Raw genomic sequence first — 19202 nt, 5'->3', positions numbered from 1 at the left:
GACTTCAAAATGCAAATTTTGGATGACCCTAGAATCAACCTGTCTGATTCCAGTTTGACTGGTGAGCATTCATGGAATTGTTATAAATGCAGCTGCAATTTATTTCAGCCAAAAGAACTGAGGAATTAAGTAGTTCATTAGTGGAGAACAATAGTAATCTTGCTGCAAGGCATGAATTAATGTCATTACTGTGTGGTCCTCAAACTGCTGCAAACATGGTAACATTGTTTCACTGGTCTTAGAGAGAAGGATGTTTTGTTGATCAGTTTGTGATCCAAAAAACTACCACCATTTAATATTGTTTGCAATTTGGCATGTGTGCAGCTCAGCAAAAAAAGGTTTCTGAACACCAAATTTCAAGAGTTATTCCAGAATCTGAAACTTCCAACAATGATTTTTAGTTAATGGAAACTTAATGGATCTGTGCAATCTAGGCTTCAACTGTACAAACTAATTCACTAAACGTTTGTTTAATCTAGAAAAATTAACGCGTGTTAAAAATAGCTATGTGACTATCGACCTCATTAGTGAGCATCTGAGCATCTGCCAAATAATGAATTTATGTGTGCATCTCCCCAATTTACAGATAGATTAAATGAGTTGTTCAAGGTGTCACAGGACATTTTTGAGTCAGAAAATGGACTCGGCTCTTCTTAACCAAAAGGCCATCCTTCCTCTTCAAAATCCCCCAAATTCTTTATTTAAAGAATCTGAAAGTTACATCATCTAACTCCCCACTACTAAAAATTAGGGCGGAATAAAGGTGCAGTTGATGAAAAAGAAAAAGAGCAGCTTAAAGGGGTACTATAAGTAGGAAAACAATGAGCGATTTGACAAAGAACAACTAAGTACATTAATTACTCTTTCAGAAAGAGGTATCTGTTTAAGCATCTCATTTTCAACATAAGCATTACACTTTCAAAGGGAAATGGGGAATGACCACTACTAAATCTGCTGATCACAAAGAAGTAAAAAGCTGGACTTTAGGTAAACTTTGGATTCAGTCAGCTCAAGTTTAGAACAGTTTCAATTTTTAAAACTAGAGTTTTGTGTCCCTCCTCTCCTTGCTTGCAGTCACTGCATAACTTGTACTAATGCTGTGTGTAAGTGGGGAATGGCAACATGAAATAAAATTCTTTTTCTGTTTATTTTAACTTATCATAGTAGCCAATCTCTGACTCCATAAAAGTCAATCTTGCCCATCATCCAAAAGAATTTTGAGCTCTTATCAACTTCCTCCTTTAAAATAAAGGAATAAACATTTTTCTTATCAGTGCTGTTTTGTGTGTATAGAATAGACTTCATACAAGGAAAATATGAGGGATATTGCAAATAGTAATGAAGTAATCAGCCATGGTGGAGAAAAAACAGCAATTTCTTGTAAATATCTTTCTATGTGATGGGAATATAATGATGATGCTTATGAAGTCAATTATAGATACTAGCAAATGAAATTGTTCAAAATTTGGTAATTTTCAGTGGATATAAAATGGACAACCTGAAATCTGCAAGAGAGAAGCAGCCTTTCTATTCCAAGAAACCAGATGTGCTAGATTTCTTGAGGAATAAAACTTGCATGTATGCATCTATGTAGAATTGCTTCTTACTGAAATATTTTATGTTCCCTAACGTAATGATGGTGGTGTTTTGGTGTTTTTTTTAAACCACCTTTCAATATGGTTGGCACATGAGAGATTCTGTGCAATTTTATTATATCATATTTGGTTGCAGTTGGTCTTTCTTTGCCAAAGAGTTAATGACCAAATAAATAAAAATCAGTATTACAGCGATGGCAAGAAATTAGAAGGAAATAAGTCTTCTTGCATCATAAAACCTTTGTTCCATTGACTGCCTACAATAATATGAAAGTGACCTGCTTCTGCAAGTATTTACTTAGGCATGTGAGTAGCTTTACTCAGATGAGCATTCTAACTCAAAGTAAAGTAACAAGTAAAGTTACTTATTCACTTGTGTTTGCAGGATCAGGCCTTAATGAAAATTCTTTTACTCTTATTTATTTGTATTATGGCACTATCTAGATGCCCACGATGAAGATGGGGACCTGAATGGAGTAGGCACGCTAAAAAAAAAAAAATAGGCCCTGGTCTGAAGATCTTACAGACAAGATCAACAAAGTGCAGGAATGTTACTTTCTCCATTTTACCTATCCTAAATGGTAGATAGCTACTATTTCATAGCTTCTCTCCCATGGCTCTCTGCTAGTAGCACCTTCCTTTCCCCAAGCCCATTAGTAGGAAATGGAACTGCTTACTGTGTAGCTGAGAGGCACAGAACAAGGAAGCGTCAGCACCTTGGTTACAGATCATTAGCATTTGGACTTGCCTCCATGGGGAAATTATTCAAGAATAGCCATTCCACTGAAGTGTCTTTTTGGGGGTCCTGAGGGGCCGGATCCAGCCCGCGGGCTGTAGTTTGCCCATCCCTGAGATAGAGCTTAATGGGAAAATTTGAAAGTGGAGGGAGCTGCACTGGAAGGAACATGCACATTAGGAGCTATTTGGGAATAGCTATTTCACTTGAAATTCACACCCTCTGTCATTCTGGAATATCTTCCACAGGGAGACAAGCATGGTATTAGCAGCGTGCAATGAAGTAGATGGACAAAGGAAAAATGGGGACGGGCAGGGGGTGGTAATTATGGCAGTTGGGAAAACAGAATGGAGAAGAGGAGAAAAATGAGGAGCGCAAGGAGGGGCACAGGAAAAAGGTGAGACTGGCGGTAGAGGCAGATGATTGAAGGAGGGAGTTACAGAGGATGAGGTGACAAAGAATGGACTGGAAAACAGTGATGTGATAGGAGAGAGAGGCCGAAGAAGAAATCACCTAACTGGGAGAAAATGCAATACGAAAACAGTGGCCCTCAGAAGGAGCGAAATGCATGTTTGAGAGAACAGAAAACAAAAAAGATGCATCTTTACAGCTGTGTTTCATATTCTCAGCGTATCACAGGGAATACAAATTGACACAAGCCATGTCAATTTATGGAAATGAACATGGAAATTAGTTGTAACCCTAGAGCTCCTGGCAACTTGCTAGTATGGCCCTCAGTACTGAAAAGGTGGTGCTTCTCTGCTCAGGTTATCTCTGCTAATAAGGCCCTTTCCCTGACCCTGTTTCCCCCACTACAGAGCCTCAGCTAAAAGTGTTTATGGACAGATTTATTTCTCCAGTTTTATATCAGTAACCTGGAGTCGAGTTCAGCATGTCGGGTTTTCATCTATATTTGGAGAAAGGGCTGTTTTCAATAATGGCACTAGCTCTTGTTACAGCTGTGCTTAGGAGGGGAAAAAAGTGTATTTCTTATATATTAGGCAGCTATAAACAATGCATATCAACTCTAATTTGCTCCTTTGGTATGTTCTGACCAAAGCTCTTTTGGTATGCTTATGGAAGAGTTTTCTAATCTAAAATGCAATGTGAGAAAGAGGGGCCTTGAAGAAGGTGCTTCAATGGATTCTGTATCCGGGAGCTGACTGTAAACCCAGTTTGAGATGACTGTGGCAGAACATGCAGACAGTAAGTACAGGTCTGGTGCCTTACCAACTATATCCTACAGCAGGGGTTCTCAGACTGGCAGTCGGGACCCATCAGTGGGTTGTGAGCTGTCAGCCTCCACCCCACCCCCAAGCCCCACTTTGCCTCCAGCATTTAAAATGTGTTTTTAATTTATAATTAAATAAATTATACTTGCTCAGAGTCTTGCTGTGTGAAAGGGATTACCAATACAAACATTTGAGAACCACTGTCCTACAGTAAGGACATCCTATAACAAGTTGATTTAGATGAGATTGTGGTGTGGCAAAACAGCAATAGCATGCAACTGATTACAGAATAACCAGGAAAAACATACATGAACTTAACCTAAATTATGGACTGGATCCACTAAGTGCTATAACTTTATGCTGATTTACATCAGCTGAAGATCTAACTTATGGATAATCAAACTGTTTCATGAAGACTTCTGTACAAAATAAAATTTTGTATTGGACACAGACTTTTAACTATTACACTTGACAAACATTTAGAAGAAGAGGTTACTGACCAGTAACTGGAGGTTCTTTGAGATATGTGGTCCCTATTTGTATTCCAAACACTGGTGCACAGGCGTGCCATGTGCCTGAGTTGGAAGCTTTTTCACCAGCAGTGTCTGTTGACCCGCATGGTCTCCTTATGACGCCACATGCGCTGTGTGAGGTTATAAGAGGCTGTGTGGGGTGACACACCCTCAGTCTCCCTCTTACCGCAGCATAGAGTCTCCGCAGCAGAGGGGACGGTGGGCAGGTACTGGAATACAAATAGGGACCACACACCTTGAAGAACCTCCAGTTACTGGTAAGTAACCTCCTCCTCTTCTTCAGGTGATGGTACCTATATGTATTCCAAATGTGGATGAGTATGGAGTAATGATCAGCTTGGAGGTGGGTGTGAGGACATAATGGAGAAAACCTGCTGTAGGACAGCGTGTCTTATATTGGGTTCTGCGGCCGCCTACTAGTCAACGGCATAGTGTGCTGTGAAAGTGTGGACAGAGCACCACGTTGCCGCATGGCAGATCTCATGCCAAGGGACATCTGCCAGGGAGGCAGAGATAGTCGCATGTGCCTGCATGAAGTGTGCCATGATTCTGCCAGGTGGCGTTGCTTTGGAGTGTGTATAGCATTCTGTAATGCACTTAGAGATCCAATTGGACATACGCTGAGAGGGTTTGCCCTCTCAACCATCCCACTGTGCCAGAGGTGGGCAAACTATGACCCACGGGCCACCTCCGGACCGCGGGACCCTCCTGCAAGGCCCCTGAGCTCCTGGCCCAGGAGTCCAGCCCCTGGCCCCTCCCACTCTGTTCTCCCTCCCCTGCAGCCTCAGCTCCCTGCCCCGCCGGCACAATGCTCTGCGTGGCGGGGCTGTGAGGTCTTGCCAGGTAGTGCAGCTGCAGAGCCATGCCCTGACCCGGTGCTCTGTGCTGTGCGGTAGCGTGGCGGGCTCCAGCTGGGTGGTGCGGCTGCCTGTCCTGGTGCTCTGGGCGGCATGGCTGTAGCACCACCAGTGCTAGAGGCAGCAGGATAAGGGAGCAGGGAGGGTTGGATAGAGGACAGGGGAATTCATGGTGGTGGGCAGGGGCAGGGTTGTGGATAGGGGTCGGGGCAGTCAGAGGGCAGTGAACGGGGGGGTTGAATGGGGGCAGGGATCCCAGGGGGGCAGTCAGGCAGGAGAGCGGGGTTGGATGGGATGGCGGGGGGCAGTCAGGGAGAAGGGGTGGTTGGATGGGGCAGTCAGGATTGAGGGGCTGGATTGGATGTGGCAGTGGGGGGGCAGTCAGGGGCGGAGGGTCCGGGGGTGGTGGTCAGGGGACAGGGAATGGGGGGGTTGGATTGGCCAGGAGTCCCGGGGGGGGGTTTCGGGGGTGAGACGCAGGGGGGGTCGGATAGGGGCCGGGGGCCTGGCCATGCCTGGCTGTTTGGGGAGGCACAGCCTCCCCTAACTGGCCCTCCATATAATTTCAGAAACCTCATATGGCCCTCAGGCCAAAAAGTTTGCCCACCCCTGCACAATGCCTACAAAGAGGTGTGGGGAGGCGTGACAGGCGCGAGTCCTATCCCAGTAGAAGGCCAGTGCCCTGCAGATGTCCACGGAGTGCAGTATCCTGTCCACGGGAGTGGCGTGCTGTTTAGGATGGAAGACTGGGAGATGGATAGATTGGTTGAGTGAAAACTTGGAGACGACCTGTGGTTGGAACTTAGGATGAAGGCGTAAGGAGACTTTCTCTTTATGGAAAACTGTATTGGGGATGGGGGGAGAAGAGAGCGGGTCAGCCACCATGGCTGCTAGTTTGCTGACCCTCCAGGCAGAGGTGATGGCCACCAGGAAGAGGACTTTCATGAATAGATGGGCCAGGGTGCATGTGGTCAGGGGTTTGAATGGAGGCTGGGTGAGCTCAGGCAGACAACATAAGGTTGAGGTACCAGGAGGGAGTAGGGGTAAGGACTGGTGGGAAGCAGTTTGTTAGGCCTCTCAGAAACCAGGTAGTAGTAAGATGGGTAAATATATTGACCAGCCATCCCTGGGAGGGAGGGAGGAAGGTGCTGAGTGCCACAAGCTGGATGCGGACTGAGCTGAGTGTGAGGCCTGAGTTCTTGAGCTCCAGGAGATAGTCTAGGATGATGAATACAGAGACAGTGGAGGGGAGGTCCCGGTGGTGCACCCAGGAGGTGAAGAACTTACATTTTGTGGTATAGCATGCCCTCATAGATTCCTGCCTACTGCGTATAAGCATACGGCAGACGGGTGATGAACAGGCACTGTCTGTGCATTAGCCCCATCCAAAAATCAGACCGTCAGTTGGAACAGGCCCGGGTTGGCAAACCCTATGGTGGTCCTGTGTGAGAAGGTCCAGCCTGTTGGGGAGGTTGATCAGTGGGCAGGCTCACAGCTGAATAGCTCGGGAAATCAGAACTGCTGGGGCCAGCACAGGGCTATCAGGATGACCCTGGCCAGATCTTGGTAGGTCCTGTGGAGGGAATGGGGGAAAAGAGTACAGAAGGTTGCTATGCTATGGAAGAAGGAGGGTGTCACCTTGGAGTCCTGACCCCTGGCCCTCCCTGGAGAATTAGAGGGGGAACTTGCAAAGAGATCCCAGAGGGGGGTGCCCCAGGCCTAGCACATGGGTGCAGAGCATAGGGTTCTGGCGCTCCCACTTGTGGTTGAGGTACCAAGTTCTGCTTAGTGCATCCACCTGGGAGTTCTGTGTCCCCAGGAGTCACGCCTCATGGGACACAATGTTGTGGCAGAGACAACAGTTCCAGAGGTGGACAGCCTCCATGCAAAGTGACAGGAATCTGGTGCTACCCTGTCTGTTTGCCATGGTGGTGGTGGTGTCTGAGAAGATCTGAATGTGTCGGTCGCGGAGAAGAGGCAAGAACACGTGGCAAACCTGGAGGACTGCATGCAACTCCAGTGTGTTGATGTGCACATGCGCTTCCCTGGCAGTCAACCTCCCCTGTGCATTGCAGCCCCCCCCCCCAAATATGTGCCCCACCCTGCGAAGGCGGCATCCAGGGTGAGGGTGGCAAAAGGAGTGCCTCCAAGCACCTGGGTAGGATCGGTCCACCAAGTGAGTGATGCACAGACCCAGATAGTTGTGATGTTGCACCCCATAATGCTTTATAGAAATATGCTTATGAATGTAAATATGACATAACTGGAATATGTTTTACGCTAGATATGCCATGTAACATATCTTTGCAAAGGTTATGTTCTACTGCATGTATTCATCCTATTAGTATGCATATATCATTTTTATATCTGAAGTTATGAGTGTTGGCTCTATGCTTGTATTTAAAATGTTTGCTGTAGAAGGCACCTAAGGCAGATTTGATCAACATAGTGTGAGGGGTTTATTCAAGTAAATGGAAGTACTTGGTGAACAAGGGACCTTGATAGACACCAATCCACATCTGAGCTTTCCTGGGAATGTCCCTGCCCATGTGACTCCAAGACTCCATCTTGTAGCTGGGATTCTACACAGGGGGAGAGAGGGTTTTCCACCCACAAGAGTGAAACTATATAAAGTCCTGGGACACCCCTCCATTTTGTCTTCAGCTGGCTCAAGAGGCCTCTCCACCCACAAAGGATACCTGAAAGAAACTGGAACAAAGGACAGTAACCACAGGGGTGTGAGTGATAGCTGGACCCAGACTAGAAGGAGACTAGTCTGTAAAAGAAGCTTACTGGAACATCTCTGAGGGTGAGATCTCATCTATAATCACTTTCTTACTGTAGTAGGCTTAGACTTACATGTTTTATTTTATTTTGCTTGGTAATTCACTTTGTTCTGTCTGTTATTACTTGGAACCACTTAAATCCTACTTTTTGTATTTAATAAAATCACTTTTTTACTTATTAATTAACCCACAGTATGTATTAATACCGGGGGGGGGGGGGGCAAACAGCTGTGCATACCTTTCTATCAGTGTTTTTGAGGGCAAACAATTTATGACTTTACCCTGTATAAACTTTATACAGGGTAAAATGGATTTATTTGGGGTTTGGACCCCATTGGGAGTTGGGTATCTGAGTGCTGGAGACAGGAGCACTTCTTAAGCTGTTTTCAGTTAAGCCTGCAGCTTTTGGGGGATGTGGTTCAGACCTGGGTCTGTGTTTTAGCAGGCTAGTGTGTCTGGCACAATCAGTCAGGGTTCTGCAGTCCCAAGCTGCCAGGTAAAACTGGCTCAGAGGTAGTCTCAGCATATCAGGTGGCAGTCCCAAGGGGGTTTCTGTGATCCAACCCATCACAATGGGAATGGTCAAGGCTGACTCCAGGTGGTCTTAATGGAGCCTGTAGACAGAGATGAGCCACAGTTGTAGGCAGCATATATGGAGACACGTGTGCGACGTCACATAGGTGTAGGCCACCATGTGGTTGAGGAGGCAGAGACAACCGCCCACCATTGTGCATTGGTTGCAGCGCAAGATCTTCATGAGGGCCAGGAAGGTGGCAAAGCAGTATGTCGGAAGGAAGTCTAGGCGCACTCCAAGGAAGTGGATTGTCTGCATTGGGAGGAGCACGGATTTCTCCATGTTGACACACATGCTCAGTGGGGTCAGAAGCAAGCAGAGGGCTGTGACCACTGTCGCCATCTCTTGTGGTATGTCTTCATTGCAGAGTTAAATCAGGATCTTACTCAGGTGTTGCCCTTGTTCCCTTTCTGTTCACATACAAAACTTTGTATCATTTAAGTTTCGTGGTGCTTCAGCCTGAGCTAACTGGCTTATCTGGGGCTGCAGGCTAAAACTCAAGTGAAGCTTTCACTCGGGCTAGTAACCTGCCCACTTTGCAGTTAGGACAAAGGCTAAATCACTTGAGTGCTGACACTTTTCCAGTGCCTTCCCACAATTCCTTGTGTATCAGTGCAGAAGGACAGAAAAATTCTTCCAGAATTCACCAGGAAAGAATCAGAGTGGTTCAGTTAACCTCAGTACAAAGAACTATCAAAGGATATGTCCTGAGAAGTTGTCACACTATATATAGGTGAGTACAGCGCCAGGGAGCACACAGTAATTCATCTGGAGATTTGCAGTGCGGCTGCACACACCCAGGCTAGGCTAACCTGGATGGTGGTCATGCAAATTAACTCTGCAGAGAAGAGGTACCTTTGATTCTCAGTCTTGCACTTCAGCCACAAGATGATCTCCTCTCACATGATTAATGATAAAAAGGATCTTTACTTATAGGAAGGAGCAGCAATAATGATGGTCACTTGGCCAACATTCCCTTGTTTAAAGTCCCTTTCATCAACACATATAACCAAGAAAGGGAAACCAGTTACAACACAGAGGAAAACTCCACTGCAAATTTTAGTGTTGACAAGTATGCTAAACTGGAAAATACCAGTTACAGAAAGGTTCCATGGTAAAGTTCCCACCTGTACTATATATTGCAACCATGTTCTAAGTTGGTCTTTTAATTGGCTGAAGTACAAGGAATAGTTAAGGCCAAATCCTCATTCAGAATAATCAGAACAGCTCCATTTACTTAATTGGAGCTACACCACTTTACACAAGCTCAGGAGTGAAGCCATAATGACTGCTGTCTGGCTATCCACTCACTACACAATCAATGACACAGGAAATGCTGTGGGAGAAGCCATATATGAAAAGTGATAAAACATTTTATTCTGATTGATTATATGCCGTTATTCATACTGCAGTCTGTAGCCTGACATCACTATCTGTAAATACCAGAAAAAAAGAAAATGTAGCTTTACCTGAGCAAGCCTAAGAGCTGGGTTAGCTGGCAGTGGTCGTGCAGGTACAGTCTGATGACAGGATAGCTGATGAAGGGGTGGTAGGACTCGCTGGGGTGTTTTTAACCTCAGCACATCAGATGTCTTTACAGGGTTACTGATATCAGTAGTCTGATATGGTAGCAATCTTCTCGTACCATCTCTCTATAGAGCCATAAAATAATAACATTTGTAATTTTAAAAATTCCCAATGAATATTATGGATACAAACAATATTGTTTGAAACACTGTAATCTTCCTTGTTCTGCACTTGCTTTCCCCTTCTTTCCCTCCCTGCTTTACCGTACCCCTAAACTCCTTTTCTGTAGCCAGAGAACAAACAATTAACAACTTCCAGAAGCCTATTCAAATACTAGTCCTTGGCTGTTCAGAAGGTAGCGCTTCTGTCTGAGATGGCTGGCTGTATCCCAGAGACTAATTATATTTCCTTTCAACGTTTGAAGTCTCCATCTGTTTGGAACTTGGAAGCCAAAGTGCATTTTGGGCCCACCTTTTCTGCTCTTGTTTAACTTGTTCATAGTTTTATATAATTTTAATGCTTATTATCATTAAGTGTCATAATTACTTCAAACATACAGGAAATGTATATAAAATTCTAGTAATGATATTTTGACTGTTTAATAACCCACCTGATGTATGTTTAAATTTTGTGGCTTTATGACTAGATTTTTACTGAGAGTTGTGGTATGAACATGGTTAGGCTCAAATGAACTGGAAGGCCTTGCTGGACTCACAGACCTGCAATACAAGTATACACTTATTGAATGCAACTTTGTTCTTACAACTTTACTTTTTTCACAGTATCTTTCTCAGAATAACACTTTGAAAGGGCTTTCTTATTTTTTCTCTCTATGGAAAACAAGGAAATGTAAAAATTTTCTAAAAATCTTGCAAGAATAAAAATATAGATTTTTTTGAAGCCACTAGTCTGTTAAATTAGCTCTTGCAATCTGTGGAAATGCAGCTTTATAGCTCCCAAGAGACTGTTCTAATGAGTCTAACATTTAAGTAGTAATGACCTCAGATACGGAAGTTTTAGCTCACTTGACTGAGTTTAGATAAAAGGCCAAACCAGATAATGAAAATATTTCAAGCAATCCAAAAATCAAGGCAAAGTTTCCTTTACTTTTTAATTGCTGATCATGGAAAGCATAATAAAAAGGCATATGGTCAAACCCCATTTTATTTACTGACGTCAATGAAGTTGAAGTGAAGAAAGAACATTTCTGAAAAACTCAATTAATGAATGAATGAACTTTTAGTAAACTTGACTCAATGTCTCATATACACATCACAAGTATTGAGAAATGGAATGAGTACAGTCAATTTCTACTGAAGTTTATAAAAATGAGTGAGTAGTTAAGGAAAATCATCATACCTTAGTTTCTCTATTGTTGTCTTTTTATTTGTAAATAGCAGTCTAATCAAAGTCTTCCTTTTGAGATACATGATTAAACCAGCAACAATAAGGCACAGAATGGTTACGAGTATTCCTATGGTTAAACTTCTATTATCTGAAATAAAACACATTTTTTTTACTTCTGGTAGGGGTCAGTTATGATGAAATTTGTGTGATATCAAGAGCGGGATATTGCTGGCTAGGCCTACTTTCTAGCAACATACAAAATGAAATTAGTAAATAATTTATTACTATTTCTGCTATGATTATGCTTGAACTTAATTCTCACATCATTTGTTTCTGTCAACTCCAAAACCAAAATGGTTAAATACACGCTGATAGACTCAGTCCATTCCTCAACTGTATAAATATCCAAAGCAGAAAACTGGAAAAAAAATAAAGAGGGTGCAATAAAAGATGGAAGAGGCAATTAAATATCACTCTCAGTGATACAGATACTAAAAACGTTGATATTCTGTTAGCTTCAATTTGAGATTATGACTCAAAACTCAACAGCTGATAGCAAAATGGTTGTGTCTCAATTTACTAAAGTTTTCTCCCCTTCAAATGGATATTAGTGAAAGTGTAAAAATCAGTTGTCTTATGGTGGAAAAACATAATTCTTACCATTTAAGGGTCAAATGAAGTAATAAGACTACTCGTGGTTGTATTTATTTAAGACACTACAGAATGGCAATTTCTTTACCAGATTCACTGTATTCCAGTGGCCCACTTCACAGTGTTATTTGGATTGCATTACTCTGGATTTTACAGTCCAAATGTCAGCCCTTTACATTACAGGTTGGCAACTGCTGTGACAATGGTTATGCTCCTTGAGCTCAGTAACAACAGATGGATTGGAATAATGGGCGGCCTTTGCTCTAAATACAGTAATATGCAATAATGAATAATGCTGGCAGCTTCTGCTCTTCCAAAACCAGAACATGATCTAATCAAAGATTCCATCCAACCCAATCTGGAGAAAACCCTGCCAGGAGCGCGCACTCTCTCTCTCTCTTTTATACTAATGGGGAGCTCCAGCTCAAGGTTCTCTGCTAACTGCAGCTGTGGCATTATGACAGGGGGGGTGGGAAGGTCTCAAGCCCTTAGAGCTTTATACGTCAAAGCCAACATCTCAATTTGGAAATCAAGGAGTAAGCAATGTAAGAATCTGGTATCATGTGCTTGTGATGAGACACACCATTTAATGTGCAGGCTGCTGCCTTCTACACTGCCTTAGGTTTCCAGAATGATTTAAAGTGCAGTTTTGCACAGAGTACATTGCAATAGTCTAATCTAAAGGTAACAAAGACATGAATCAATCATGCCTGCAAGGTTTGCAACTAAAAAAACCCCCAAAATCAGTCACAGTCTTGTGGTCGGGAAGAGATGGGAAAAAACTCTGGTAGATAGGTCTGCTATATGATCATCTACCAGCAGCTGGAGATGCAATAATACTCTAGAACTGCAAACTTTAACAATGTATGGAATTTCTCACCCTCAGTAAAAGGTACAGTTATAATGCTTATAATGGCAACCTACCAGCATTATCTCAGTCTTATCCTGACTGAATTTCAGCCAGCTAGATTTTTAACGTACCCCAACCTCAACTAGACATTGGCCAATGCAATTGACAGTATTGATTGCATTGACTGACAGTGACACAGAGCCCTTTAGCTCAGAGTAACAGTAATAAATCTCTTTCCAGTCCTAAAAGCTAAATAAAAATGAGTAAACTGAGTATAGGCAATTACATTTAATTTATCTTTACATAATGATTCTGTTAAATATTTAGTGCTGCTATTTAATAAAGATATAGTGTGCTGAGTACACGGATGTAGTAAAAGTTAGCTGGGTGAAATCAGTTACTAAAGACAAATCAGGCCGTGTGTCTCATTTAACTAAGGTAAATGACTGTTTGTTTCTTTTTTTATTGAGTTAATCCTTCTACCGTTTGATTTACAGATGTGCAAACTATTCAGGTCATAATCCGAACCTTGTATCAACTGCTCATATTTAAATCACAAGTGTCAGGGAAGAAAAATTAGCTCCCCTAGCAATTTCTATATTTGTTTATTCCTAGTACTACTGAGTATAGCATGGGCATTGAAAATAGATGGCAAAAGTATCATGATATATAAAACTGCAGAAAACTAATTTTAAAAGTAACATTAAAGGGCATCCTTTCAAAGTAGAGAATTGAATTATTGAAGACACCCTATATTTGCCTTCTGTGTATTGCAGCACATTCTACATGATATGTACAGTCAGATTTTGTAGTTCCCTGAACTACTTAGCCATAGCAAGGTAAGTTTAAGAAGGACTTATGTTAGAGCACACCTGGAAAAATGAGAATATTTACACATTAATAACTGTACTTGCTCACTTCTTGAGCTCAGTTTCTTTACTGTTTTGTCGGAAGTTTGGTGTTTAAATAAAATCTTTCTCCCTCAGAACCTTCCTTCTGCTATGTCCTGCAGTGAAATCATGTTGTTGCCATGGAAATGATTGTGAGGTCACTAGTTCAGCATTACAATTCACTGCAGGATCCAGTATGTAGAGAATACAATCCAATTTATTTTTGAATAGCATTATTCATGAAAAGAGCTCAGATTACTTCCCAGGAAATCATAGGCCACATATGCAAATGTGAGTAGACTATGGGCCTAATTCTCCTGTCACTGATATAAATTAGAACTCCATTGAAATCACTAACGTTATGGTACTCTGAAATGTAACATGTATCTAAGGATTATCAACACATATCGAAAAAATCTGTGTCTGGCTAGAGGAGAAATAGGATGCGACGGCCAGTATTTCAGGGATTGCTCATAGGGAAATTGAAGGCACAGGGTACAGGAAATATATATATCTTCCATTAGCATCAAATTTTCAAAATATGTGAAAGTTAAATGGATTTATGTTTGTGACATATTCAGAAGTTTCCCCCACTATAAAAGCCACCATATGACAGTTACTTATTTTTCTGGATTTGTCATATTCTGAGGTTCCGATTTTTAAAAGTGCATGCATGCAAATCAGTTAATAGCATGCATGAATGTCTGGTCATATGAGTGCACAAATTCCCGATTTGCACTTGTAATGACAGTAATTTCAGACTTACATTAGGCACACAATTGTGGGTGTGGCTTTGCATGCACAAACTGTACAAATATATCATTGAAAATCAGTCTCATAATTCATAGAGTATAAAGCTAGAAGGACCACTGTAACCATCTAGTCTGCCTTCCTATATAACACAGGCCAAAGAACTTCCTTGAATTATTTTCTTTTTGAATTAGAGAATATCTTTCAGAAAAACATCCAATCTTGTTTTAAAAAATTGCTAGTGATAGAGAATCCACCACGATCCTTGCTAAATTGTTCCAGGGGTTAATTATCCTCACTGTCAAAAATCTGCACTTTATCTGTAGTCTGAATTTGTCTAGTTTAAACTTCCAGCCTTTAGATCTTGTTATATCCTTGGTCTGCTAGATTGAAAAGCACATTGTCAATTTTTTGTTCCTCACATAGGCACTTACAAACTGTGACCAAGTCATCTGTTATCCTTCTGTTTGTTAAATAGATTGAGCTCCTTGAGTCCATCACTGTAAGACATGTTTTCCAATCCACTAATCATTCTTGTGGATCTGTTCTTAACCCTCTCCAATTTATCATCAACATCCTTCTTGAATTGTAAACCCCAGAACTGGACACAGTATTCCAACAGCAGTTACACCAATGCCATATACTGAGGTAATATCCTTAATACTACTCAAGATTTTTTGTTTATGCATCCAAGGATTACATTAGCCCTTTTGGTCAAAGTATCACACAAGGAGCTCATGTAGAGCGGATTATCTACCATAACCTCCAAGTCTATTTCCAGGTCAGAGTCCCGCATTCTGTAAGTTTTGCCTGCATTCTTTGTTTACATTTGACCATATTAAAATACACATGGTTTGCAAGTAATCCAGTTTGTTCTGTATCCATGACCTGTCACCTTCATTACTTACCACTCCCACAGTCTGTGTGTCATAAGTGAATATTAAGTTTTCTTCGAGGTCATTGATAAAAATGTTAGATAGCGTCAAACCAAGAAACAATCCCCAAAACCCACTAGAAACACACCCGATCAATGATGATTCCCTGTTTGCAGTTACATTTTCAGACCTCTCCGTTAGCCAATTTGTAATTCATTTAACGTGTGTGATGATAATTCTTTATTCTAGTTTTTTAATCAAAATGTTGTGTGGTATCAAGTCAAATGCCTTACAGAAGTCTAAGTAAATTACATCAACACTGTTACCTTTATCATCCAAACTTGTAATCTCATCCGGAAAAGATATCAAGTTAGTCTGAGAAGATTTATTTTCCATAAACCCATGCTGATACAGTGATGCTGTAGGCAATGGAGGGTGTTCTGGAGTTTGATGTATCTCAAGGTAGATCAGAAACACTCTCTCTCTCTCTTATTTATTGAGTCTCTTATCATATTACCATATATGTGAAAAGAACAGGAGTACTTGTGGCACCTTAGAGACTAACAAATTTATTAGAGCATTTGTTAGTCTCTAAGGTGCCACAAGTACTCCTGTTCTTTTTGTGGTTACAGACTAACACGGCTGCTACTCTGAAACCAATAAATACGTGGGAACTGTTACAGGGTACCCTGTAAGCCCTTACAGCAGTTGAAAAGTTAAGTTACTTGCTCATGTCCACCACTGAGTTAGGGTTAAAACTTGAGTTCCTGGTTCGTAATCTTGTGCTCACACCAATATACCATCACCCCACATCCCAGAACTACCTAACTGGATAATGTACTCTTAAAAACAAACAAAATCTCTGCGTTGTTGTGTTCTTAATTATGCAGTAACATTGCTACAATCAACTGGCAGTGTTTTTTGCTTCATTAAATTTTAATTAGTGCCAATTCATTTGGACTAGCTTGCCCAATTTATTGACAGTTTTGCAGTCTCAGTACCTATTTCAATAAAACCCATTTGGATTTTCCCTTTCTACCATGGAATGGCAGGAAAGCATCAGCTATTACTAACCTGCTTGTCTGGTTGGTCCACTGTCCATGCTGCCGCCAAACCCTGGCTTGTCACAATGGGGAGGGGCCCAGTCAGCTTCGCAGTGACAATTTTTTTTATTGTTACAGACCTTCAAAATAAAATGACGACAAATGAAGTAATATGAAAAGTTATTCCAGGCAGCTTAGATTGACTCTTATCAGACTATAGGAGCTTTCACTCAGGCAGGGGTAGATGCATGGGGATTAAAGCTCATGTCACAACAGGAACACATCCAAATCAGCCTGCTGCCACCACCTCGATTAAATACAATTGCTTACACATTTTTCAAAATGTGTATATCCTAATAGCAATGTGGAACCTAAATCACTATTTTTGTATTGATAACTTGAACTGTAAGTGCCATATAGTACCTCTATTGGAACTATAAACCTCAGAGCATCAAAGAGGAGTAGTGTTCATCTTCAGTCATCCAAAATAACACTCAGTACAGTCGTCTTTAGTGTCTCCCTTTCTCCTCTCCAGCAGGAGCCCCACTTTCTCACAACTCCTGTTCTTTCTCCCTTGTAAGGAACAAGATTCCTCTCACCTTCCTAATGCCGCAACAATGCCTGAGCAGCTTGCTTCCTGGTCCCAGTCCTAATCTATCTGGGCTGGACTGCCGACTGATACTGCCACTTCTCAGGCCTCAGCTCTAAGGGTGACCAACATTCTCAGTCAAAGGGAGGGGACAGGGAACTGGAAGCAGGACACTGGGTATGCAGGTTGGACGAAGAGGGATCTTGACAGATGAGAAGGATGGTGCAAGGTGGGCACCTCCGAACAGACCTGACCTGCCCCAGGTTCCTGTGACTAAAACTTTTCTTCTTGACACTAGATTTGCATGACCTGCAGCATGAGGGAGCACCAAGGGACAGACCCAATAGGGTAATAACAACCTGTTTCCATTGCACAAGGGAGAATGAACTAACAGGATCCCAGTGATTTATTCTTGAGAGATACTAAAAAGAAAAAAAAAAAGAAATCTTCAGCTCTCCAACGAAGGGCTAGCTCTTCAGTTCTCGCCCAGGGGAAGACCCTCTCCTCCCATCCAAATGAGGTGCTGCCGGGATTTTAAGCAGCGGCTAATGATGCACCCTTGCCATTATGGTACGATTGAACAAGATAAACATTGTGCTGCATAGGACTAAGCAAGGCAGAGTTACACTTGTATCACTCTCACACTCTTGCACTTATGGCAAGGTGCCAAGGGGGTCCTTAGTCCTACTAACATTGATCATCACTGCTCTGCAGGAACCTTTGCCATGGGAAAACTTGACAACAGATTGATCAGTAGAATCCTGCTTCAGACAATCTAGTTAGGTCAAATAACCTCTCAAGATGCTTTTTCTGAGGAAGCCAATTTGCATGCTTTCAGTAAGGCCGTATTTTGGGGAATCTGCATAGTTCAATAAAAATAATCATTTACTCAGCCTTCGCTTCCTCTCACAGTACTTTTAAAGGAAATGTTCCAGAGTCATATAAAACATTACAACTGATTTGTTTTCAACATACAGGAGGACAGTTAAAAATATTATGTAGGCTACAGTAATTTATAAATTACAACTCTACAAGGATTACCATCTACAACTCTGCAAATTCTTGTTTTGCTTCTTAGAAGTCACCATGTGTTCTCCATAGCACTGGCGTACAAATGCCAATCTGTAAGTTGATGCTTATTTCCGCACATTGACAAAAAACAGTTACTTACCTTTCGTAACTTGTTCTTTGAGATGTGTTGCTCATGTCCATTAGATTCTAGGTGTGTGTGTGTGCGCCCACGTGCACGGTCATCAGAAATTTTTGCCTTAGCGATATCCATACAGTCGGCAGTGGCGCCCTCTGGAGTGCCGCGCTCATGTGTTGGTATATTAGGCGCCACTGGCCCTACACCCTTTCAATTCCTTTTTGCCAGCAACTCTGACAGAGGAGTAAGAGGGCAAGTAATGGAATGGACATGAGCAACCCATCTCGAAGAACAACAGTTACGAAAGCTAAGTAACCGTTTTTTCTTCTTCGAGTGCTTGCCCATGTAGATTCCATTCTAGGTCACTCACAAGCAGTATCCATGGAGGTACGGCTTGTAGCACTGCTCTACTGAAGACAGCATCATCTCAGGCCTGCTGCGTAAGTGCATAATGAGACGTGAAAGTGTGAATGGATGACCAGGTAGCAGCCCTGCAGATACCTTGAATCGGCACTTGGGACAGGAAGGCCACCAACGAGGCTTGCACCCTTGTTGTCTGGGTGGTTACAATCGCCAGTGGAGGCACTTTCGCCAGATCATAGCAAAACAGATGCAGGAGGGGATCCATGATGAATTCTTCTGGGAAGACACTGGAAGACCTTTCATCCTGTCCGCCATCATGACAGACAAGTGCATCGACTTATGGAATGGCTTGATCCTTTTGATGTAAAAGGCTATATTCTCCTGCCATCCAGAGAGCGTAATTTACGCTCTTCATCTGACTTAGGAGGCTTTAGAAAGAAGACAGGTAAGTATATGTCCTGGGTTGTATGAAACTGTGAAACAACCTTGGACAGGAAAGCCAGGTGCAGTTGTAGCTGGACCTTGTCCTTGTAAAATGGAATTTGACCTTCCAGGAGAGTAGAAGAAGGGAGCAGGAAGTCAGAGGTTCAAAAGGGGGACCCATGAGCCGCGTCAACACGAGATTCAGGTCCCAAGGAGGGACAGGGTCATGAACATGGGGATAGAGTTGCTCCAGACCTTTCAAAAACCTGACCGTCATGTTGTTAGCGAAGACTGACCTGCCCTGGAATGGAGGCTGGAAGGCTGAAATAGTGCCAAGTGGACCTTAATTGAGGAAAGAGACAGGCCCTGGAGCTTGAGGTGCAGAAGGTACTCCAAGATCAATCACAGTGAAGCCTGCTTGCACGGGATACCCC

At 42.4% G+C, this 19202-nt stretch overlaps 1 protein-coding gene across 1 annotated transcript in view; it reads right to left on the bottom strand.

Moving 5' to 3' along the window:
* The window catches only part of ADAM12 (ADAM metallopeptidase domain 12), a 346313-nt gene that overhangs the window by 10601 nt on the left and 316510 nt on the right, over positions 1-19202 (bottom strand). Inside the window, exons 18-21 of the mRNA XM_084634670.1 lie at positions 16278-16386; positions 11200-11335; positions 10451-10559; positions 9783-9965 (exon numbers count right to left, since the gene is read on the bottom strand). Coding sequence (XP_084490796.1) covers positions 9783-9965; positions 10451-10559; positions 11200-11335; positions 16278-16386 — 537 coding nt within the window. The remainder of the gene's footprint in view (positions 1-9782; positions 9966-10450; positions 10560-11199; positions 11336-16277; positions 16387-19202) is intronic.

Source organism: Lepidochelys olivacea, assembly GCF_965140295.1.
Source record: "Lepidochelys olivacea isolate rLepOli2 genome assembly, chromosome: 7".
Taxonomy (NCBI): domain Eukaryota; kingdom Metazoa; phylum Chordata; order Testudines; family Cheloniidae; genus Lepidochelys; species Lepidochelys olivacea.
The sequence above is the reverse complement of the archived record's forward strand: the minus strand, read 5'-3'. Positions and strand labels throughout refer to the sequence as shown.